At 45.0% G+C, this 24,078-nt stretch overlaps 2 protein-coding genes across 3 annotated transcripts in view; one reads left to right on the plus strand and one right to left on the minus strand.

Moving 5' to 3' along the window:
- nufip2 (nuclear FMR1 interacting protein 2) overlaps nt 1-3,709 on the minus strand; it is a 33,325-nt gene extending 29,616 nt beyond the window's left edge. The window contains exon 1 of the mRNA XM_055658177.1: nt 3,509-3,709. Coding sequence (XP_055514152.1) covers nt 3,509-3,680 — 172 coding nt within the window. The 5' untranslated portion in view covers nt 3,681-3,709. The remainder of the gene's footprint in view (nt 1-3,508) is intronic.
- A 122-nt stretch (nt 3,710-3,831) lies between these two features.
- LOC129710881 (serine/threonine-protein kinase LATS2-like) lies at nt 3,832-20,988 on the plus strand. 2 transcript variants are annotated; one of them, XM_055658180.1, is made up of 3 exons: nt 3,832-4,154; nt 5,006-5,143; nt 20,522-20,988. In XM_055658180.1, the coding sequence occupies exons 1-2, from the start codon at nt 3,879-3,881 to the stop codon at nt 5,120-5,122; spliced, it is 393 nt and encodes a 130-aa protein (XP_055514155.1). In that variant the 5' UTR covers nt 3,832-3,878; the 3' UTR covers nt 5,123-5,143; nt 20,522-20,988. The 2 variants fall into 2 exon arrangements, with proteins under 2 accessions (XP_055514155.1, XP_055514154.1); XM_055658179.1 differs by lacking the exon at nt 5,006-5,143 and having other exon boundaries at nt 3,864-4,154.
- Nucleotides 20,989-24,078: the final 3,090 nt, after the last annotated feature.

Genomic DNA, 24,078 nt, shown 5'->3' on the forward strand with positions numbered 1-24,078 from the left:
ACATTCTCACCAAGGGACGTTTACCTGAAATGTTGATTGTTTCTTTTCATAGATGCTCCCTGCATTGTTGAAAGCTTCTTATATTTTGTTTTTGAAAATCTGCTAGTCATATGACTTGTATTGCTTAATTTACCACATAATAAATGAATTTAGATAGGATATATTGTCATGTTAAGGATCCATGGGGCAAAATTTATAGGAATTTGCAAACAAGACAAGCTCTTGAGCTATTAGCATAAATGAGTATAAAATGACTACCATTTCTGGTTCCTTTTAAAAGGTGAAATAGCATAAAAATAGTTTAATGGAATTTTAGATCCCCAGGACTGCTGTTTGAGAGCACAGCTGCCCATGGTTGAAGAACCAAGTCAGAATTGGTCAGGTTTTACAGGAATGCCCACTTGTAGTTGTACAGAGACAAGACCAAGAAAAGATTTGAAAAAAAATGTTTAAAGGAAAAACCAAGGTCCTGTCCCGACAGTCAGTGCAAGCACAGGGTGATGGTCACACTGGAGCAAGTTACAACATAGTTTAGAAAGACCGTAAATCTATGGATTAGAGTCTAGGAATTACATTTCAAGGAACACGGGAATGGATGGTTTCAGCTGAAAGACAGACTCAAACAGAATCAGGCGATGCTACGAAGGTAGAAATACAATGTCTCAAAAATAATCCAAAGTTTAATGGTCAATGGTGACATGGAGGCTGTGAGGACTGGTTTTGCTTCAAGGAAAGGAATAGAATGAGTCGATAAAGACCAAAGCTTGCAGCAAGATACTGGCTCTGACCTTTCCAATATTTAGTTGTCTGGAGTAGCAGCAGGGATATTGGTTGAGGCAGACACAATAGTGATGTTAAAGACCCTTGGGTAGGGAATGGAAGGATACAGATTATGTATAGGCAGGTAAAGGTTGGAGTCTGGAAGAAGGGTCTCGACCCAAAACGTCACCCATTCCTCCTCTCCAGAGATGCTGCCTGACCCGCTGAGTTCCTCCAGCTTTTTTATCTTCAGATAAAAGTCGGTCTTGGCATCGTGTTCAGTGCAGACATCGTGGGCCAAAGAGTCTATTGCTGTTCTGTTCTATGGATTAATAAATCCAGACAGAAGTTGCAGTGATGCTGCAGCTAACCAGCAAAATGTAGATGCAAAACAGGAGGTGGATCAAGAACAGACCCCGGCGAGTTTGATGTATTCGTGAGGGATGAGTTTACGGAAAGCACAGGATTCACTAACAACGACTGCGAAGAATACAATCACTTGTGTGCCCCCAATCAGTTGGAAAATGTGTGGAGGCACAGAAGATGGTGTTGACTATGTACAGTTAGGGGAAGACTACCTTCTCCACAAATAGTCATCGTTAAAAGCTATTATGGTACAGCAAAGGCAGAAGTTTGAGAACTAAATATTTTTTTAAAAACTATTTAAGGGCTAAGACAAGTTCAACAATTTAACATGTAGCAATAATGAAGTCGGGACAGTCGTTTGCTGGGACAGCTTTAGGATTTTTGTGATGACATCAGAACTGAAGAGGGAGGAAATTGGGTTGACTTCTGACAAATTGACTTCTGTCCTCCCAAGTTTCCAGAACTTTATAGAAATGTGTACAAATTTCCTAGTTAAAATAAAAACATTAAAGTAAATGGCATTGGGTACAGTATCTTTGGAGAAAACAAGCTAAATCTGTATTAATGCACACCAATGATTTTTAATTATGCCAAGAATCTCCCAAAATTGTAGTGGCCCATGTCAGGCGAACTGAATAAACCAGCAGTCAAATGTGTGCTTCATTTAGAAAAAAGTTTGCCAACTACAAACCCCAAACTAGAGGGAAAATTTCTGCCTGGAGCTCAAAATAAAAATTAAAAATGATGGGTGTTTCACTGTAGTACCAAGCAGCAGCAGCTACACCATTGGAGCTGTACCTTTCAAGAAAGATGTTGAATAGAGAGAATTGGAACAAAGTAAATGTCATTCTATTACTTTTGAAGTGCCTCATCTAATATCAATCCATTAATGTCTCCAAAAACAGCCTGTCATTATTGCATGGCTACCAGATGGAGCTTGTTATGCGCAATTTGGGTGCTGCATTTCCTAGATTCTGATTACATTCAATTAAGTACTTTGAAATATACTTAGCGCTTTGGGGGTCACCAGAGTTCACAGGAAGGTATTATATAAAAGTGCAAGTTTGGATTTTTCTTCCCCACAGGCTGTATGAAGTGGAATACTGGACCAATCTGTCTCACCAAGCAACGTTAACTGCAATGCTACTGACGAACTTTAACACAGGCCTGCTCAAGGAATTAAGATTAATAGCCTGAAGCACAACAAAAGGTTATTGGATGAGCATGCTATGTTAAATACCCACTTTTGAACTGCATTAAAGTTCCGATTAACTGATGTGCAGATATTTGTAACAGAAAGGCATTTTCTTTAATGATTTTCTATTGTTGGAAGCCAAGTGCTCCAATTAAATTTTGAAAGCGACCAAAATTGAACAACCATTTGATTAACAAAATGAAAGAGAAAAAAAAAGTAAAAATGGTCAGTAATAGGAAGTTTTTCTAAAAAGAAATTTGCTCAATGCATGCCGATTTGAGCTTCAGAAATCAAACAAGTCATGGCTATTTTGAGAGCTCGACGCATTTTGCCAGCCGCCTTCGTCTACGCTTAAGTAGGCCTTAGTATGACCTTTAAAACGGCGGGTTCAGCTCCATGAATGTTTCCTTCCAGCGCATTTTTAAGGTGAAAAAATAAAGAGGGATGATTTTGGAGGGGAGGCTGGTCGCCGCCCTGGTACACGGGCAGGGGCCCACGTTGCAGAGCGAGGTGTGTGCCATACACTCCCCGCACCTGCCGACAAAAAAAAAAAAACCCTCACACACCGAAAACTTACTGAAAAAAAACCCAACCCGCCCGGGAGTGGGCGTTATGCAAGCTCCCTCCCGGTGGTTTGGAAGGAGGGTGGCGAGGGAATTAAAAATAAAAGAGAAAGTGAAGTGAAGCTGGCAAAAGGAGGGCCGTGGGTGTGGAGGGGGAAGGGGGGGGGGGGGGGGGGGGGGGGGGGGGAAGAGTAGCCACGTTGGTGGAGGGGAGAGAGGGGGAGAGGGGAGAGAGTTTAACACCGAATCCACCCCGGGGTCCAGCATGGAGGGAGAGGGAGAGGGCGAGGGGAAGGGAGGGGGAAGGGAGGAGAGAAGAGGGCGGACGGGGCCGGGGCCGGGCCCAGTGAGCGGGGCTCCCGCAACATGGCGGACAGGAAATAGCCCAGAGAACATTCCAGTCAGCCGGCATCATCGCGGCCTGGGCCCGGCCACCGAGGGACGGGAGACCGGGGACTGAGGGAGACACGCCGGGCCCAAGGTCACTCAGCCTTCCCTCCATCATTCCCTCACGGGCAGGGGCTTCACCTCTCACACGGGGGCGGGGGGGGGGGAGAAAAAAAAAACAGTAAAATAAAACCACTTCACACCGACAACAAGAAAGAGGGGAGGAGGACGGCCCAACCTGCTTTCTTCTTTTTCTTCGCTTTCTGGCCGTCTGAGACATCGCTGGCTTTGGTGGCTAGGTGTCCGCTGCCGCTGCTGCCGCCGCCGGGCTGCTGCCGCTGCTGCTGGGCGTCTCCATTGGCGAGCGGGGCGGGAGGCGCGGGCGGCGAGCGGCTGCACTTCTCGTCCATTGAAGGCGGCGGAGAGATGGCGGGGCCTGGGGGGGGGAGGGGGGAGGCACTGCGCACGCGCCGGGGAAGCGGGGGGGGGGGGGACCGGCACCACGCCTGCGCACTCACCGGCACGCCGGGCTGGCTGCCGGCACCGCACATGCGCTGTGCGTTGATGACCGGCGGCCTGCCGGCGTTGCACATGCGCGTCGCGTTCTCATGGCGCGGGCTGGCGGGCTGCCGGCGCGGCGCGTGCGCATCACGTGGATCCCCGCATGTCCGCCGGCATGGCCCATGCGGACTGTGTCTGTTCGAGGCCAGGCAGTCGGGCTGCCGGCGCCGCCCATGCGCCGCGTGTCCAGTGACCAGGCCCCGAGCCCGGGCCGATCCCACGGGCGGCCCAGGCCCCCGTCCCCCGCGGCGCCGGGACTACCAGGACGATCAATGGCTGCGGCAGCCGAGGCCGAGCACAGAACTCCGTCTGCTTCTGTCAAGGTAGCGGGAGGCAGAGGGAGAGGATGAGGATGAGCTGGGCCAGGTCTGTGGGCAGGGGCATGGCCGGAATGTGAGGAGCTGGAGGCGGCCAGTGTCAGACAAGGACTGCGGGGGCCGGGGGGGCTGTGTGTGTGTGTGTGTGTGTGTGTGTGTGTGTGTGGGGCTGGGTGTGTGTGTGTGGCTGAGTGTGTGTGTGGGAGTGTGTGTGTGTGTGTGTGTGTGTGGGGGGGGGGGGGGGGGTGTGTGTGTGTGGGTGGGGGAGGGGGTGCGTGTGCGTGTGTGGGGGGGGGGGGGTGGGGGGGGGTGTGGGGGGGGGGTGTGTGTGTGTGGGGGGGGGGGGGTGTGTGTGTGTGTGGGGGGGGGGGGGGGCTGTGTGTGTGTGTGTGTGTGGGGGGGGGGGGGGGGGGGGGGGGGGGGCTTTTCACTGTACCTCGCTACAATAAACTAAATTGAAATGAAAGGGGGGGGGGGGCTGTGTGTCTGTGTGCCTGGGGTGGGGGGGGGGGGGACGAGGATCGGGGGGGCTGTGAAGTGTGGTGGTGGGTGGGTAGGCTGGGAGCCAGTGCTACAATAAACTAAATTGAAACTTGGGCCTGGGGTCTGTGATGGGGAGGGAGGACAGGAGCCTGTGAAGTGTGGTGGTGGGTGGGGGGCTGTGAGCCATGAGGTCTGTGAGGGGAGGGAGGGGGGGTGGAGATGGGGGGAGGGATGGGGGGGGTGTGTGATAGGAAGTGGGGGGGGGGGGGCTGTGAGCCTATGATGGGGTGGGGATGGATGGAGGACAGAGTTTGTGATGGGGTGTGGAGGCACACACTGGCTAAGCTGTGAACATTTGGATTGGAACGTCCCAGTCGTGTCTGCTCAACCACAAGGGCCACGAGAACACAATGCCAGTCATTCCACACGGCTCTGACCTGCGCCAGCAGTGGTTTCATTGCATCAGGCACGTTGCAGACTTCAGGACTTGATATTGGATCCTAATGTGTCAGGTAACACACGTTAATGTGTCTGAAGAAGGGTCACGACCCAAAACGTCACCTATTCCTTTTCTCCAGAGAAGCTGCCCGACCCACTGAGTTACTCCAGCTTTGTGTCTATCTTTACTGTGGACAGCTTGATTGTATTCATGTACAGTGTTCTCTTTGACTGGATAGCACGTAAACAAAGCTTTTCACCTTACACATGCCAAAATAATAAACTAAACTCGATTTTTTCATCTGTGATTGCTGTCCAAGCAGGCACCAAACTCAGGAACAGCTTCCCTACTGTTATCAGACTTCTGAACAGTGTTCGCGTCATAGGAGCAGAACTCCACTGTTTAATCATTGCTGATATCTTTATCCCTCAATCCCATTCTCCTGCTTTCTCCCCATAACCTTTGACAACCATACTAATCAAGAAACTGTCACTCTCCACCCTAATAGCTGTCTGTGGCATTGAATTCCACATATTCACCACCCTCCGATTAAAGGAACGACCTTCAATTCTGAGACTATGACCGCTGGTCCTGGACTCTCCCACTAGTGGAAACATCTTCTCCACATCCACACCATCCAGGCCTTTCACTATTCGGCAAGTTTCAATGAGGTCCCCCCCTCATCCCTCCAAACTCCAGCGAGTACAGGCTCAGAGCAGTCAAAGACTCATCATATGTTAACCCAATCATCTCTGGGATCATTCTCACAAACCTCCTCTGGACCCTCTCCAATGCCAGCACATCCTTCCGCAGATATGGGACCCAAAACTGCTTACAATACTCCAAATGTAGTCTGACCTGTGCCTTACATCCTGTTTTTATATTATAGTCCTCTTGAAATAAATGCTAACATTGCATTTGCCTTCCTTACTACTAATTCAACTTGCAAATTAACCTTTTGGGAATCCTGCATCAGCACTTCCAAACCCCTTTGCAATTCCAGTTTCTGAACCCTCTCCCCATTTAGGGCTTTTATCCCCTACCTCACCACAGATATTGGCCTCTGTGGAACTGTTACACGATAATGCCAAGGACTATTTTGCACGCTGGTACCTTTCTCTTCACTCTAGCTTTTGTACTTGTTTTGCTCGATTGTGTAGTATTGCCAGATTTGATAGCATACAAATAAAAGCTTTTCAGTGTACCTCAGGACTCTCAACAACAATAAACACTGTATACAGTATGTATTGTTATAAATTAATTTGATTGAAAACTGAAATGACATGAATTTAAATGAAAAATATTTGGAAATGTGCTTATATTCGAGTGGTTTTTGAGCGACCTCCATTGACCTTGATTGTAATCATGTATAGTCTTCCCAGACTGGCTAGCACGCAAAAGCTTCTCACTGTATCTCAGTGCACGCGACAATAAATCAAACTAAAAACGAGGCATTATGAAGTGTTAGAAAGAAATACAATGGAACAACAATATTCTAAACAAAGAACTTATCACCAACCTTCCAATCACCACGTGGTTAGAACGGCCTACAATATATAAACAATCCTCAGTGGACTAAGATGGGGCCATCTTTTATGTCTTTGGATAACAAATAGCATTGTAGTTGTTACTGCAGCAAGTCAAGAGATCAGACAGAGACTGATCTGTGAGATCAACATTCATACCACCACATCAAGATACATATCATGAATCAAGATTTTAAAAGCAGAGTCTGACGGCCACGTCATAGACTGGAACATGTGAGAGACTAATAATAATGTTGACAACTGGATAAAGTCTCCATTTTAACTGAAGACAGATCCACGTTATGTTTTATTGCAGGATAAGTTACAAAAATGCAATATGCAAAATACAGTAAAGGATTTTGATCTTGCTCAGTACCTTTCAATGTTCAGGACCCAAGAGAATGCAATTCAAAATTGTTTCAATATAAAGCACTTAGGAACATCTGGAGATTATGAAGGACACTAAAAAAAGACAAGCTCTTTCAAACATTCATTTTAACACCCAAATAATAAAATAGGGAACATTACGTAAAGCCATTTGCCATTATCACAGAAGTAATTTACAACCAGTGTTGTTCTTTCACCCAGTCAAACGATTGAATTCCAATATTACAAACAGAAGAAAATTCAGACATATTCCAATTGAAGAGCAAAATGATTTACAGAAACGCACGAGATGCTAACTGCAGCTGTGGGAGAAATTCTATTACCGTAATTGTGGTACCTCTAATTGTTGTGATAGTCTGAATATTTTTGCATAGCTCAATTGATCTTAACTGATAAAATTTAATTTTTTTTTTGCTTGATGAAAAATTACAAAGGGATCTACCACGGGATTCAAAAGATATTTAATAAAAACTGCACCAGATATGTGACAGAATATGAAGCATATAAGAGCTGATTGACAGTTATGAAGTCTGAAGAAAGGTCCCGACCCAAAACTTTGTGTCTATCTTCACAAAGCTAACTAAACCTAATTACACTGCCAAGCCTTAAAAAATAAAATGTACACTGTAGGTTACATTAGATGAGCGTTAACACCACAAATAGATTAGGAGATGGGAAGCTATTTTAATGGGAGACCACTGACAACTAAAACTGCTTAGATTGAGAGCTGGTAAATAAAGTAACAAGCTGTATTCTTGACCCATTGATTAAAACCCTCAGTAGAATAAGGATCACAAGTTTAATAACTCAGTGGGTCAGGCAGCTACTCTAGAGATGGTTAGGTGAGGTTTTGGGTCAGGGCCCTTCTTCAGACCGATTGTAGTGGGGGTGAGAAAGCTGGAAGGGGGGGGGGGGGGGGGGGTTGTGGGTTAGTTACCCAAATGGGACAATTCCTCATTCATACTCTGAATACAAGGAACTGCAGAAGCTAGTTTATAAAAAAAATAGACAAAGTGCTGGAGCAACTCAGTTGTGTTACTCCAGCACTTTGTGTCTTTCCCAGTTCATGCCATTGGGTTGTTAACTACCCAAGTGGAATACGAGGTGCTGTTCCTCCAGTCTGCATGTAGCCTCACTCTGCCAATGGAAGAGGCCTATGACAGAAAGGTCAGTATGGGAAGAAGTTAAAATTAAAAAGAAAAGTAGTGCTTATTACTAAAAGTCAGCACTCCTCGTAATCTGAAATATGTTAATAATCCTGATGGCCAGGGCACTCTCACAAAAGCACAATATCACTAACCTGCCAATAGAAAGTGTTCAAAAGGTGGAGAGACAACTTTAAGAAAAAGTTAATTTGTTGAATTATGGGAATAAAGCAAAATAAACTGAAATGGAAATTTTATTGGAACGTTAGTGAAAGCATTGAAGATGTTTAAACAGACGATACAAAGCAAGCTGGATAAATAGACTCAGATTCAAGAGGAAAAAAAAAGTTAAATCCAGTGGGGAGATAATAAAAAAGAGCCCATGGACTGTTCTAGACAAAAGAGTGAATAGTAATGATAAATGATATAAATGGACTTGAAATTGAAATTAATACCCAACTAAAAAGTGAGTATCCAAGTATTCATGTTTATAAAGACATCCATATTTCAAAACAATTGTATTTTAGGTAAAATCACTATTATCTTTGGATTGGTCCAATACGACTAATAAGGCTCAGAACAGGAAAATCACTGTTTAAGTACATTTAAAAAATGGATGAGGGGAAGGCTTGTGGTAGCGGAGGCAATGAGGCAATACAAAATACAGAGACACAGCATCTGGAGGGAACATGCATATACAATATTTCAGGTCAGGAAATAGACACAAAATTCAAGAGTAATCCAAGACAGACAAAAAGCTGGAGTAACTCAGCGGGACAGGCAGCGTCTCTGGAGAGAAGCAACGGGTGACGTTTCGGGTAGAGACCCTTCTGAAGAAGAGCTTTCTGCAGTTCCTTCCTACATATGCTAGAGTAATCTAGCGGGTCAGGCAGAATCTCTGGAGAAAAGGAATATGTTGGAACCCTTCAGATCTATAACGTTGCCTATTCCTTTCCTCCAGAGATGCTGCCTGATCCACTTAGTTTCTCCAGCATTTTGTGGTCTATATTCAGTAGAAACCAGCATCCATCCGCCTTTCTTTCCTACACATTCACATTTACCTTCTTCAGAATGTATGGCCACCCAGACCAAACAATGTTCTTCTCAACCATAGTTTGGTTAACAGCTTTTAGGTCATAAGGGATAGGAGCAGAATTAGGCCATTCAATCATGGCCGATCTATCTCTCCCTCCTAACCCCATTCTCCTGCCTTCTCCCCATAACCTCCAACACCCGCACTAATCAAGAATTATCTATCTCTGCCTTAAATATATCCACTGAGAACGTTCCAATTTCAGAGAACAATGTCCTCATTTAACCCCCACCAGGAACTGACAATCCTGCGATTAATCTCAACGGAACTAAAAGAAAGTGAGTCACACTAAGCAATGATTAATTATTAATAGTACTAAAATCAGTAAAAGCTAGCTTTTACCCCAGAAACATATAATAAGCTAGGTAGGCTAAGGGTAGAATTTGTTAATGTAGTATGCTTTAGAGTTTTCTACTTTGAGCAAAGGGACGAGTACATTTTGTAACTTTGTCAGTGTCTTTATGACGACTCTTGTGTGTATAAAACATAATTTCACTGCACCTAGCTAGGTACAAGTGACAATAAGGTATCATCAATTACATTTTCCAGTCAAGATATTTTGCTCTCTCAAGATAAATGCAACATAATAAAGCGGCAACCGGTGCCTGTGTAACTCACCTGCACACTGCAGCACCAGGAGTCAGGGTGTAACTCACCTGTACACTGCAGCACCAGGAGTCAGTGTGTAACTCACCTGCACACACACCAGGAGTCAGTGTGTAACTCACCTGCACACTGTAGCACCAGGAGTCAGGGTGTAACTGACCTGCACATTGTAGCACTAGGAGTCAGGGTGCTTCACCAGGAGTCAGGGTGTAGCACAAGGCAGATATATAAGATCTCTGATTGGGTGTTTCTCTCAAGCTCTCCACCCCCACAGTAATTGGTCCAATTAGTTGAAATGATCCCCAGCTCTGGTCTAATTAGTTGAAGCTGATGATCACCAAATGACCAAAGGATGATTTTATTTGGTTAACTATTCAAACCTGCATTAGAAGTTGAAGCACTCATGGTTGATGTTAACTCAAAAACAACTGTGACTCATTGCTGATACATTTGAACAGATAGAGTTGTGTTTCCTTTTAAAGAGCAGTCAGCCCTGCTGTGGTATTATGGGCCTGTGTGTGTGTGTAAGAGAGGAATTCTAGGCCTTGCGGTTGTAAAAGCTAACTACAATAATTGTGTCTGATGAAGGGTAATGAAAAAGATGCATTCCAGGGAAGTCTGAAGAAGGGTCCTGAGCCGAAACGTCACCTATTTCTTTTCTCCAGTGATGCTGCCTGACCTGCTGAGTTGCTCCAGCATGTTTGTGTCTATCTTCGGTGTAAACCAGCATCTGCAGTTCCTTCTTACACACTTCTTATACAATCATTGTGTATTTTCTTCACTCACAGAGGAAAAGATAACATCTTAAAGTCTCTTGAAATAAAATATTAAAGGAAAAAAAGGGAAAGATCATAAAACAGCCAGTTGGTGAATAAATGCAAAGTATCCGGTCAATAAATGCAGGGTGTGGAGTTTGCATGCTCTCTGTGTGGAGTTTGCATGTTCTCTGTGTGGAGTTTGCATGTTCTCTGTGTGGAGTTTGCATGTTCTCTGTGTGGAGTTTGCATGTTCTCTGTGTGGAGTTTGCATGTTCTCTGTGTGGAGTTTGCATGTTCTCTGTGTGGAGTTTGCATGTTCTCTGTGTGGAGTTTGCATGTTCTCTGTGTGGAGTTTGCATGTTCTCTGTGTGGAGTTTGCATGTTCTCTGTGTGGAGTTTGCATGCTCTCTCATGCTCTCTGTGTGGAGTTTGCATGCTCTCCCTGTGACCGCGATTCCTTGCACATCCCACAGACATGTGGGTTTGTAGGTTAATCTTCCCTCTGTACATCGCCCCCTAGTGGATAGCGAGTGGGACAACATTGAGCTCGTGTAAACGGGTGATTGATGGTCAGCATGGAATCGGTGGGTCGAAGGGCCTGTTTCCATGCTGTATCTCTAAACTAAGGTGGCACCGTGGCATAGCGGATGAGTTACTGCCTCACAGTGCCAGACCCAGGTTCGATCATGACTACAGGTGCTGTCTGTACGGAGTTTGTACATCCACCTCCATGACCACGTAGGTTTTCACCAAGATCTTCGGTTTCTTCCCACACTCCAAAGAAGTACAAGTTTGTATGTTAATTGGCTTGGTATAAATGTGAAACTGTCCTAGTGTGGGGATAATGTTAATGTGCGGGGATCGTTGGTCGGTGTGGACCTGCTGAATCAAAGGGCCTGTTTCCATGGCGTATCTCTAAACTAAACCAAACTATTGTAAACACAGTGATGTAATAGGGGTTGCAGTATCATCATCATGTGGATACTTGGCATCTGAAGAAAGATAGAAAATCCACAACTAATTGCATGAATAAATGCTGGAATCATCAAAACAAAATGCCTGACTGGGAATACACTTGATGCCAATCAACCCATGACGTTCAATGTGTTGTCGGCATGTTGTGCTTGCTGGGAACTTTCAGTATAAATTGAGGCATTCAAGTCAGACCTTCAGCGAGGATGTTTACAGATGATGCATCTGAAGTGGGGGAACTTTCAATTAAAAGTTTCAATGAAACAAGCACAGGACTGCTGACGATACTGCAGTTGTCCATGCTTTATCAATTTTTCATGAATTAAAATGGAAAACAATAACAAGCATGCATTAATATTTATGTATATTTCTAAAGGCGCACAGCGCACATGATAATAACACACTGGCAATATCAAAAGCTGAAAAGGCACGCCTGTTCACAAAGTAATTATTTGTTCAGTAAGAAGCAATTCTGAAAAGCGTAGACACAAGGAACTGCAGATGCTGGAATCTTGAGCTAAATAAAAGTGCTGGACTAACTCAGCGGGTCAGGCAGCATCTGTGGAGAGAAATGGATAGCTGAATATAGATCTGATTTATTTTGTTGCAAGTGCTGGGACAACCCTCTCATTACAGGAAGCAGCTCAAGGAGTTTCTTCTGAACTGTGTCCAATGACAGCGAAGAAGGGTCTCGACTCGAAACGCCATCTATCCATGTTCTCCACAGATGCTGCCTGACCCGCTGAGTTACTCCAGCACTCTGTAAAACGTCACCTATCCATGTTCTCCACAGATGCTGCCTGACCCACTGAGTTACTCCAGCACTCTGTGAAACGTCACCTATCCATGTTCTCCACAGATGCTGCCTGACCCGCTGAGTTACTCCAGCACTCTGTAAAACGTCACCTATCCATGTTCTCCACAGATGCTGCCTGACCCACTGAGTTACTCCAGCACTCTGTGAAACGTCACCTATCCATGTTCTCCACAGATGCTGCCTGACCCACTGAGTTATTCCAGCACTCTGTGAAACGTCACCTATCCATGTTCTCCACAGATGCTGCCTGACCCGCTGAGTTATGGTGCAGCAGCATCTATGGAGCTAAGGAAATAGGCAACTTTTCGGGCCGAAATCCTTCTGGAAATAGGCAACGTTTCGGGCCGAAACGTTGCCTATTTCCTTAGCTACATAGATGCTGCCTGACCCGCTGAGTTACTCCAGCACTCTGTGAAACATCACCTATCCATTGTACACTGACAATGACAATTAAAATTGAATCTGAATCTGAATCTGAATCTATCCATGTTCTCCACAGATACTGCCTGACCCGCTGAGTTACTCCAGCACTCTGTGAAACGTCACCTATCCATGTTCTCCACAGATGCTGCCTGACTAACTGAGTTACTCCAGCACTCTGTAAAACGTCACCTATCCATGTTCTCCACAGATGCTGCCTGACCTGCTGAGTTACTCCAGCAATTTGTGACTTATTTTTTAACCTTTTCTTAAACAAGTCAACCAAACCCGTGCGTCTATACTTGTGCCACCAACAAAGTAGACTTGTGAATCTCTGGAATTCATTACCACAGATGGCTGTGGAGGCCAAGTCACTGGGAATTTATATAACTGGAGATAGATTGGTTCTTCATCGGTATGGGTGTCAAAGGTTACGGGGAATGGGGTTGAGAAGGGAAAATAGATCAGCCATGATCGAATCTTGGAGCAGCTCGCTGGGCTGAAATGGCCTAATTCGGCTCCTATGTCTTATGATCGTATGATCTTAATCTATAGAGAATCCTACTAGAGAGAACGCAACTCTGGACCTCCTGTTGGGGAATGAGGTTGAATAAGTGGGCACTTTGGGACCAGTGACCACAATACTATTGGTTTTAAAACAGAAAGACATGACTGTTGATGTTCTAACATGGGCAAGGCCAATTTTGGAATCATTAAACAAGAATGTGCATAGGTCAACTGTGTGAAAGACATCATTAAACTGGAAAGAGTGCAAAGAAGATTTATGAGGATGTTGATAAGACTCGAGAAATTGAATTATAGGGAGAGGTTGGGCAGGCTAGGAGTGCAGGAGGCTGAGGGGTGATCGTATAGAGGTGTATAAAATCATAAGGGACATAGATAGGGTCTTCTTGCCAAGGAAGGGGAATAAAGAAGCAGAGAGCATAGGTTCAATGTGAGAGGGGAAAGATTTAACAAGAACCTGAGGGGGAACTTCATTACACAGAGTGTGGTGGCTATGTGGAACAAGCTGCCAGATATGGTAGTTGAGGCAAGTACAATAACAACATTTAGCAGACATTTGGACAGGTAAATGGATAAGAAAGGGATATAGGCAAAATCAGGCAAATAGATAGGCACTATGGTTATCATGGATGTGTTGGGCCAAAGGTCTGTTTCCCTGCTGTATTAGGTCATGTCATAAGGAATAGGCCATTCGACCCATCAAGTCTACTCCGCCATTCAATCATGGCTGATCCATCTCTCACTCCTAACCCCATTCTCCTGCCTTCTCCCCATAACCTCTGACACCCATACTAATCAAGAATCTATCTATCTCTACCTTGAAAATATCTACTGACACAGCCGTCAATGGCAAAGAATTCCACAGATTCACCACCCTCCGACTAAATAAACTTCTCCTCATCTCCTTCCTAAAAGAACGTCCTTTAATTCTGAGGCTGTGACCTCTAGTCCTAGACTCTCCCACCAATGAAAACATTACGCTATGTCTCAATATAATCTATAAATTTGCAGATGGCATTATACGACATATTAACTGCATACATAACTACATCCACCGATAGTTTCCCAGGATGTAAACTTTGGAATGCCTTCAATGAATTCAGTGTTTAACTTTGGTAGACAGTCAATTTATTTATTCTTTGGTCAAAGGACACTTTGAAATTACCCGGGCAGTAAACATGAAGAGAAACAATAGCACTCATTGTTGCGATAATTGTAACGTTAGCATTCTGGAAAGGTGGAGTCAAACCGTTAGTCATAGATCATAAGCGACAGGAGCAGAATTAGGCCATTCAGCCCATCAAGTCTACTCTACCATTCAATCATGGCTGATCTCTCTCCATCCTAACCCTAAGTGACCATATTCCATCATTCTGATGTATAAACAAACCTATTCAGCCCAATGACCTGATGATGAGGAATACATCTTTGAAGGACATTACACAGAAGGTTTAGTTTTAGAGATACAGTGTGGAAATAGGTCCTTCAGGCCACCGAGTCCACGCCGACCATCGATCACCCGTTCACACTAGTTCTACTCCATCCCACTTTCACATCCACTCCCTACACACTCGGGGCAATTTACAGAGAGCCAATTAACCTACAAACCCACATGGATTTGGGATGTGGGAGGAAACTGGAGCACCCACAGGATCAGCCATGATTGAATGGCGGAGTAGACTGGATGGGCCAAATGGACTAATTCTACTCCTATCACATGATCTTATGACAGTGTCTCAAAATAAGAGGTTGGTCCCAGCAGGGCTAGTTAAGGTGATTTCTTCACACAGGGGGCAGTGAATCTTTGGAATTCACTGGCTAGCAGTAAAGCCATTCAGTGTATTGGTGAAGGAGGAGCAAGGGGATACAGACTTTGTGGAGAATACTGGCACTGTTTAGTTTAGTTTAGTTTATTGTCACGTGTACTGAGGTACAGTGAAAAGCTTTTGGTGCATGCTAACCAGTCAGCAGAAAGACAACACATGATTACATGGATAGGTGACTGATCAGTCTGAAAAGGAGTCCCAACCCGAAGCATCACCTATCCATGTTCTCCAGAGATGCTGCCTGACCCGCACTTACTCCAGCACTTGTGCCTCCCTCACTGCTCACCCAGCAGAGAGCTTCATAAGGTCATAGGTTCTAGGGGAATAATTAGGCCATTCGGCCCATCATGTCCACTCTGCCATTCAATCATGGCTGATCTATCTTTCCCTCTCAACCCCATTCTCCTGCCTTCTCCCCATAACCCCTGACACCCGTACTAATCAAGAATCTATCTATCTCTATCTTAAATATATCCAATGACTTGGCCTCCACAGCCTTCTGTGGCAATGAGTTCCACTGATTCACCACCCTCTAACTAAAGAAATTCCTCCTCATCTTGTTTTTAAAAGTATTCTGAGACTATGACCTCTGGTTCTAGGCTCTCCCTCTAGTGGAAACATCCTCTCCACATCCACACTATCCGGTTGCAGGGACTTGTTGCCACGTTAGACAGGTTTGTTTTTCGATAAAGGGGCGGGTTTGCAAATTTAAAGTGATTCGCACTGAGGAAGAAAATATTCTATCACCAAGATACAACCGTAAGAATGTCGAGAGTGTTTCACTGTCATTTGTACCAATAACAGAACAATGAAGTTCTTGCTTGCTTGCAGCTTAACAGGTCAGTTAACACAATAACACTAATGTGATACACAATAATCAACAGTACAATACATTAATAACCCTAAAAGTTGATAGTTTAGTTTATTGTCACATGTACCGAGGTACAGTGAAAAGCTTTTCGTAGCGTGCTAACCAGTCAGTGAAAAGATTGAAGCCGTCCACAGTGTACAGTAACCATCATCGTGATGCAACCAGAGACACAGTCCATAGATCACAGTTGCTGAGGTTAGTGTTGTGCAGTGTTCTAGAGCCTGATGGTTGGTGGGAAGAAGCTGTTCTTGAACCTGGAGGTCACAGTTTTCAGGCTCCTGTACCTTCTTTCCGATGGTAGCAGTGAGATGAGAGCGTGGCCAGGGTGGTGTGGGTCTCTGATGATGCTGGCTGCCTTTTTGAGGCAGCACCTCCTGTAGATCCCTTCGATGGTGGGGGGGTCAGTACTGTGATGGACCTTCGATGGTGGGGGGGTCAGTACTGTGATGGACCGGGCAGTGTCCACCACTCTCTGGAGTCTCCTTAGTTTCTTGGCGTTTGAGTTGCTGAACCAAGCCATGATGCAATTGTACAAAAGTGTCTATTTCACTTTACCTTTTGTACAAACCACTCGACTTTAGTCCTGACCACCACCACCAAAAGCAACAAGAGTAATTGTGTTTGGTGTGGATGATAGACTGGAAGGAAGATGCCTTAGACATAATGTGAGCGTCTAATATTCTGTTACAGGCCAACTCTATGATGTTTACACCACAGCTCTGAGATTGGACTCGATCCACATTCACGGCTTGTCTCTGAGATTGCTGAAAATGAATCTCTCGTGAAGTTGTGCTGAATAGTAGTTTCCATATTCTGCTTTCATATCAGCTGCTCTGTGGTTCCCTAGCAGAGACACAGATAAAGTCCAGAGAAATACTTTTACATGTAGTTATTTCTAGAAACATGTAATCACTGAAGAGTTATTAATGTCACTGTTCATTAGGGTGATGCATTATTGTATATAAGAAGCCAACGACTTTCCACATCAGCCCGAGCCAAACATCTGTCTTTGTTTGCTCAGCCAGATTGTGACAAAATAAAGAGAAATTAGCCTCAGTTCACATTATTTAACACAGTCTTCCACCAAGATTTGTTTTTTCCATTAAAGATAGATTATAAAACCAGAGGACACACGCTTAAGGTGAGAGGAAGGTACTTAAGAGTGACCTCAGGGGCAACCTTTTCACTCAGAGGGTAGTCCATATCTGGAATGAGCTACCAGAGAAAGCTATGGAATCAGATACAATTATTCACAAAGACATTTGGACAAATTTATGAATAGGAAGAGGTTTAGAGGGCTCTGGGCCAAATGTCAAATAATGGCCAGTATGTCAACTTGGTCAGCATGGGCACGGTGAGCTGAAGAGCCTGTTTCCGTGCTCTGCCTCTGACACTATTTACATTGAATTAATTGCATGACAACACTCAAATTGTTCCAGGCAGCTCACATCGTGATTCATGCATCACATAAACCCTCTCCCACTCCATCCAGCTCATTCTTCTCTTCCCCAAATGTTTATTTGGCTTCCTCGAAATGCATCTCAACTACCAGTTCCATAGTCTGATAGTCTTTGCCACTGTCTGCATGAATATGTTTCTCCTGACTTTCTCCATGGGAATAATAATGCCTATATTCATGACGGCCTCACATTAGTGAAACCATCTTCTCCGAATCTTCCCAATCTTCATGAGGTCACACTTCCTCCTGCTTGTCAGAGCTTTCCAAAGCCTGGTATCATCCCTATCAATCCCTTTTGCATGGTGAATCTGTGGAATTCATTGGTGCAGAAGGCTGTGGAGGCCATCAATGGATAATTTTAAGGTAGGAATAGATAGATTATTGATTTGTACAGGTGTCAGGGGTTATGGGCAGAAGGCAGGAGAATGGGGTTAGGTGGGAGAGATAGATTAGCCATGATTGAATGGCGGAGTAGACTTGTTGTGCCGAATGGCCTAATTCTTCTTCTATCACTAATTAACTCATGAATTTTTGCATCCGTTTTTGCATTTTGATTTTTCTCCTTATTTGCCACGGAATTGGTTAGATTTGGTATTAACTAAAAACACAATGTACAAGAATCAACATTCACATCTTATGCACAAAATCTGCAACATATTTGGAATGAAGAAGCAAGTGGTTGAGGCTAAAAGACTTCTGATGCCAGATGCATCCATTTGTCTTCCGTCCCAGTAAATCAGTAAATCCTGGCCATGGTTGCAGCAACTTCATGCCACCAACTTCTCAGGACAAAGACTTGCTTTTAGTAGATTTATAACCATACAAAACAGAAAAGCAGGAACATCAGAACCTTTCAGCTATAAGCATAGGTTGGAGAAATTGTATTCTCTGAAATTAATTTAGTTTAGTTTAGAGATACAGCGCGGAAACAGACCCTTTGGCCTACCGAGTCTGCGCCAACCAGCGACACTACACACTCTAGGGACAATTTTACATAGGCGGCGCGACTCTGGTCAGCAGCGGCCTCTGCAGCCCGTCCGCGTTTTTATTATTTTTTGTCTATGTTTATATGTAGTTTTTGTTATTTTTTGTTGGGGTGTGTGTGTGGGGGGGTGGGGGTGGGGTGGGAGGGAGGGGGTAACTTTTAAATCTCTCCCTGCACTGGAGACCCGACCTTTTCTTGTCGGGTCTCCGTTGTCGTTGGGGCTGCAATGAGGAGCGGCCTCCAACAGAAGAAGCCGGGGACTCTGGTGCCGACTCACCTCACCGTCGCGGAGCTGGCCGAGTCCAGAGCGGGTGGAGCGGTGGTGGAGCGCTGCTGCTGCTGCTGACTCGGAGGCTGCAACTGCGGGTCTGCGGACGGCGGCACCGGGAGCCCGCGGGTCCCTGGAGGGAGACCGCTTTTCAGGGCTCCTGCAACGGCGACTTCTCCCGCCCGAGTTGCGGGGTCGAAGAGCTCCTGGAGCGGGGCCTAACACCACTGCCCCGCGCGGCTTGGAATGGCCGCGGGACTCTGCGAGCGCACGCCGGGGGCTCCAACACCAAGACCCAGTGTGCGACCTTGCACCACCCGGCGTGGCTTAAATGGCCGCGGGACAATCGCCATCGCCAGCCGGGGGCTTTGACTTTGACTGTGATCGGGGGGGGGGGGGGGGGGGGGGGGGGGGGGGGGAGTGCAGTGGAGAGATAAGTTTTTTTTGGCCATCAATCACAGCAATGTGATGGATGTTTATGTAAAATGTAAATTATGTTGTGTCTTGGGTCTATTTGTTTGTAATGTATGGCTGCAGAAACGGCATTTCGTTTGGACCTCAAGGGGTCCAAATGACAATTAAATTGACTATTGACTATTGACTATTGACATTTATACTACAAACTTGTACGTGTTTGGAGTGTGGGAGGAAACTTAAGATCTTGAAGAAAACTCACGCAGGTCATGGGGAGAACGTACAAACTCCGTACAGCAACCGTAGTCAGGATCGAACCTGAGCTTCTGGCGCTGTACGCAGTAGCTCTACCACTACAGCACCGTGCCACCCAGAATGTCAGAGGTTGCGAAGTGTATAAGATCATGAGAGGTAGTCAATCAGAACTTATTTCCCAGGATAACAATATCAACGACTAGAGGGCACAGTTTTAAGGTGAAAGGGCAAAAGTTTAAAGGAGATGAGTGGGGAAACATTTAAACACAGAGGGTGGTGGGTGCCTGGAACACGCTGCCAGGTGTGGTGGTTGGGGCATATATCATAGTGGCATTCAAGAAGCTTTTTGATATGCAGATGGATATGCAGGGAATGGAGATATGGATCACGTGCCGGAAGAGCAGACTAACTTGGCATCATGTCCAGCACAGACATTATGGGGTAAAGAGTCTGTTCCCATGCTGTGCTGTTGTATAGATGGGGTGAACCTTTACCCAGGGTAGGGGAATAAAGAACGACATAAGTTTAAGACGATGGGGGAGAGATTTAATAGGAACCTGAGGGGCAACTTTTTTACACAGAGGGTGGTCGGTATATAGAACAAGCTGCCGGAGGAGGTAGTTGAGGCAGGGACTATTGTAACGTTTAAGTAACAGTTGGACAAGCACATGGATAGAATAGGTTTAGAAGGATATGGGGCAAAAGTGGGACTAGTGTAGATGGGACATGTAGGTTGGCATGGGCAAGTTGGGCCTAAGGGCCTGTTTCTATGCTGTATGACTCTATGTTCTATCTATCATGCTGGACTTGTCTACATAGCATCAGAGAAGATGTCCAAACAGTGCAGCTATTCCCTATTATAAATAATCCCTCTATTGCCTGTCAAGGATGTGGATCGGTCACTTTCTGAAACACTTTGATTCATGCCTTATTTAAACATACCGTCAGTACTCCTTAGTGTGTAGAGTCTGGTGGTTGCATCAGAACATTTTATCATCTCCCTATCCCTTCCTGAGGGGAGAAGGAGGCGGAGGAATGTACTCCACATGAAGCATGGCTCTGACTACTAATCCATTATGTGGAGACAGCTCCAAATTATTGCCTCTTTTTTATTATTACCACAGATGTGGAAAGGAGAGGGAGCCAAAGCCTTCAATCTGGCTCACTGGTGTTGGATTGCTCCACTGTGCTACACATGCCAACAATACAAAACATTGACATCAGTCCACTCAGCCGAAAGGATTAGCAACGACTGGGGCTGTGGAATTTATTGGATATGAATATTCTGGCAACAAGAAATGTACTTAATGGAAGATTTGAGCCATTGTGCCGTTTAAAAATAGAAAATATGATTGTTTGAGTGTACACAAGATAAGGTTCCTCATGGCCACTATCATTGTTGATGTTAATTACTTCACAAAGAGTCATCCAGAATGGAGACCGGCCCTCCACGCCAAACAAGATTCCCCATCTCAACCAGTCCCATTTGGCCACGTTTGACCCATATCCTTCTAAACCTTTCCTATAAATGGCCCTGTCCAAATGTATTTTAAATGTTGTTATTATACATTACTCAATTACATCCTCCAGCAGCTTGCTATGTGTAGCAGCAGCATTTTGTCAACAAAATACCTTGTTTAGTACAAGCAACACTCTTCCAGCAACTGGAGAGTGCTGCAACTGGAGAGTGCTGCAACTGGAGAGTGCTGCAGTGCTGCAACTGAAGGAGACAGTGCCCAATATTCCCTGGGGATCTGAGGCACCTAATCATGAAGGGTGCTCAAAGGTGGCATCTTCTATACAAGGGGGGCAAGAGGACCTTCAAATGCCATGGCCAGGGGGCCGTGGGACTGACATTACTTACCATCGCCCGGCGGGGTCACAACATCTGAAGCCTGGATCGCCTCGGCGCAGAGGGAGAATAAGGAGGGATGAGACAAAGACTTAAGACTTTTGCCTTCCATCACAGTGAGGAGGTGCCTGGTGAACTCACTCACTGTGGTGGATGTTCATTTGTGTTTATTGTGTGTTTTTGTCATTTTTACTATATGTAGGACTGCATGGCAACAAAATTTCGTTCAGACCACAAGGTCTGAATGACAATAAAGGCTACTTTGACTTTGCTGATGGCATCCATCTCTGTCTAGACAGACTGCAGGGAGCTCCATGTGTTTCTGCTTCCTGTCCAAGCTGAAGCCCTTCATTGTTTGCCTCTGTGGACTGAAGGAAAAGTAGATGAAATGTCTTCTCCTTCAGTTTAGTTTAGTTTAGTTTAGTTTAGTTTAGTTTGTCACCATTTTACAAACGTAAACTCAAGCTCCCCCCCACCCCACAGAGGTGAAATCAGAGGTAGATGAATCTGCGGAATTCTTTGCCACAGACGGCTGTCGAGGCCAAGTCAATGGATATTTTTAAAGCAGAGATAGATAGATTCTTGATCAGTACAGGTGTCAGAGGTGATAGGGAGAAGGCAGGAGAATGGTGTTAGGAGGGAGAGATAGATCAGCCATGATTGAATGGCAGACTAGACTTGATGGGCAGGATGGCCTAATTCTACCCCTATCACTAATGGCCTTATATATACCCAGACCGGCACTCATACGTACACATAAAAAACAAACAACAAAAAAAGTGTAATAATAACAATAATAGTCTATGTAGTTCAGAGCTTATTTGAGGTTGTAGTGTTTAATAGCCTGATGGCTGGAGGGAAGAAGCTGTTCCTGAACCTGGACGTCTAACAAGAATAGTCAGTCATATTTGTAATGAGTAACTCTGCCTCATTTAAAAATAGCAGATGAAAGATATTCTCAGCCGCTTTCATCAGCATCTGCTCTGTGATGAGGTGAGTGAGGGGTTAGTTCGGGATCTTCGAGTGTGGGCGAGTTGTGTGTATTCTCCGTGGAAGCATATCCTCACAACAACATCGCCACATGCTGGTGCTTTCTTCATATGTTATTTATAACCAATCTGTAGGCATGGCCCTTGTAAATCCACCCCACAGATGAAACAAGAACATTATTCTGCTGCACAGTGTTCTGGTAGATTTAAAATATTACCGTGACATCTAAATTAAATACTAATACTCATCTACATAACTAATAATTACAGCTCCTTTTCTGAAATTGATAATTGATTAATTGGAAGTTAATGAGCTTTAATTATGATTGTTATAATGATAATTACTGTGATGAATTCACAATTTATGCTTCTTCTCGTCGTATCTTACAGCAGGTAGAGCTGCTGCCTCACAGCGCCAGAGACCCTGGTTCGATCCTGACTACGGGTGCCGTCTGTACGGAGTTTGTACGTTCTTCCTGTGACCTGCGTGGGTTTTCTCTGGATGCTCTGGTTTCCTCCCAAACTCCAAAGTCGTGCAGGTTTGTAGGTTAATTGGCTTTGGTAAAAATTGTAAATTTTCCCTAGTATGTAGGATAATGCCAGTGTTATGGGGATCGCTGGTCAGCATGGACTCAGTGGGCTGAAGGGCCTGGCTCCACGCTGTATCTCTAAACTAAACTAAACTAAACTAAACTATCATTTGCCAGGCTTTGTCCCATCCCACCTGTTTTCTCAGCTTTTCCCCCACCAGCTACATTCAGTCTGAAGGGTCCCAACCCGAAACTTCACCTATTCATATTCTCCAGAGATGCTGCGCATCTCGCTGAGTTACTCCAACACTTGGTACCTTTTTTTGGAAACCACCATCTGCAGTTCCTCGTGTCTACATCTTAAATAAGCTTAGAATTATTTCAGTGTTTTGTTTTGTTTTGTTCCTGTGAAGGTTTGTGAAGAGTTACGCATCCACCACTGAAAGATGTTAGTGTTCTCAGCGAAGACAGACACACAAAGCTGGAGTAACTCAGCGGGACAGGCAGCATCCCTGGAGAGAAGGAATGGGTGACGTTTCGGGTCGAGACCCATCTTCAGATTGAGAGTCAGGGGAAAGGGGAATGAGAGATATAGATTTAGGAGAAATAAATGGAAGATATGCAGAAAGCAACAATAATCTGATGACGGGTCCAGACCCGAAAAGTCACCTATTCCTTCTCTCCAGAGATGCTGCCTGTTCCGGTGAGTTACTCCAGCTTTGTGCGTCTTCAGTGTAAACCAGCCTCTACATTTTCCCTACATTCTCCATTCTCAGTGAAATCTTTTTACATTTCAGCCTTACAGTAGCCTGGAATTGGAGTTACAGTTCATCCTGACACAAGTGTCAATGGTTAGACACAGTCTGGTTAGTTCCAGTGAGGCATGGTGTACACAGCGAGAACTCTCAAATATCACTGTCAGTTTACCAGGCTAAAGGTGCTATTCCAAAGTTATGAATCATTTAAAAGTGTTATTAACATTCAAGTTAATCTGTTCTAACTTCAGGAGAGTAAACTTGTAAAGACAAACACTTCTGTAATATTCAGGGTTGGTCGTGGGGTAGTCGCCCAAAAAGTCGTACCTTTTTCTGGTCGCCGCTGGATTTTCAACATGTTGATAATGTTCGGTGACCTGCTGCGACTATGACGGGTGCCGGCAGTCGCCGAAACAATTGCGTAAGTGGGACAGGCCTTTAACTCCTCCTGAAAGCTGAGCTTGTGTATTTGGGACCTGATTGAACGACAGGTATGTAGACCAGATCACCAGACCATGACTGGAACTATTACTTAGAACTGAGCACAAACGACAT

This window comes from Leucoraja erinacea, chromosome 28 (genome assembly GCF_028641065.1).
Source record: "Leucoraja erinacea ecotype New England chromosome 28, Leri_hhj_1, whole genome shotgun sequence".
Classification (NCBI taxonomy): domain Eukaryota; kingdom Metazoa; phylum Chordata; class Chondrichthyes; order Rajiformes; family Rajidae; genus Leucoraja; species Leucoraja erinaceus.

Excerpts from the sequence above, each read along its gene's own strand:
- LOC129710881 (XM_055658179.1), top strand. The coding sequence starts at position 3,879 with ATGGCGCGGGCTGGCGGGCTGCCGGCGCGGCGCGTGCGCATCACGTGG. Across the intron at positions 4,155-20,521 it reads CTCCGTCTGCTTCTGTCAAG|ATGTGGAAAGGAGAGGGAGC; the intron begins GTAGCGGGAGGC and ends TTATTACCACAG.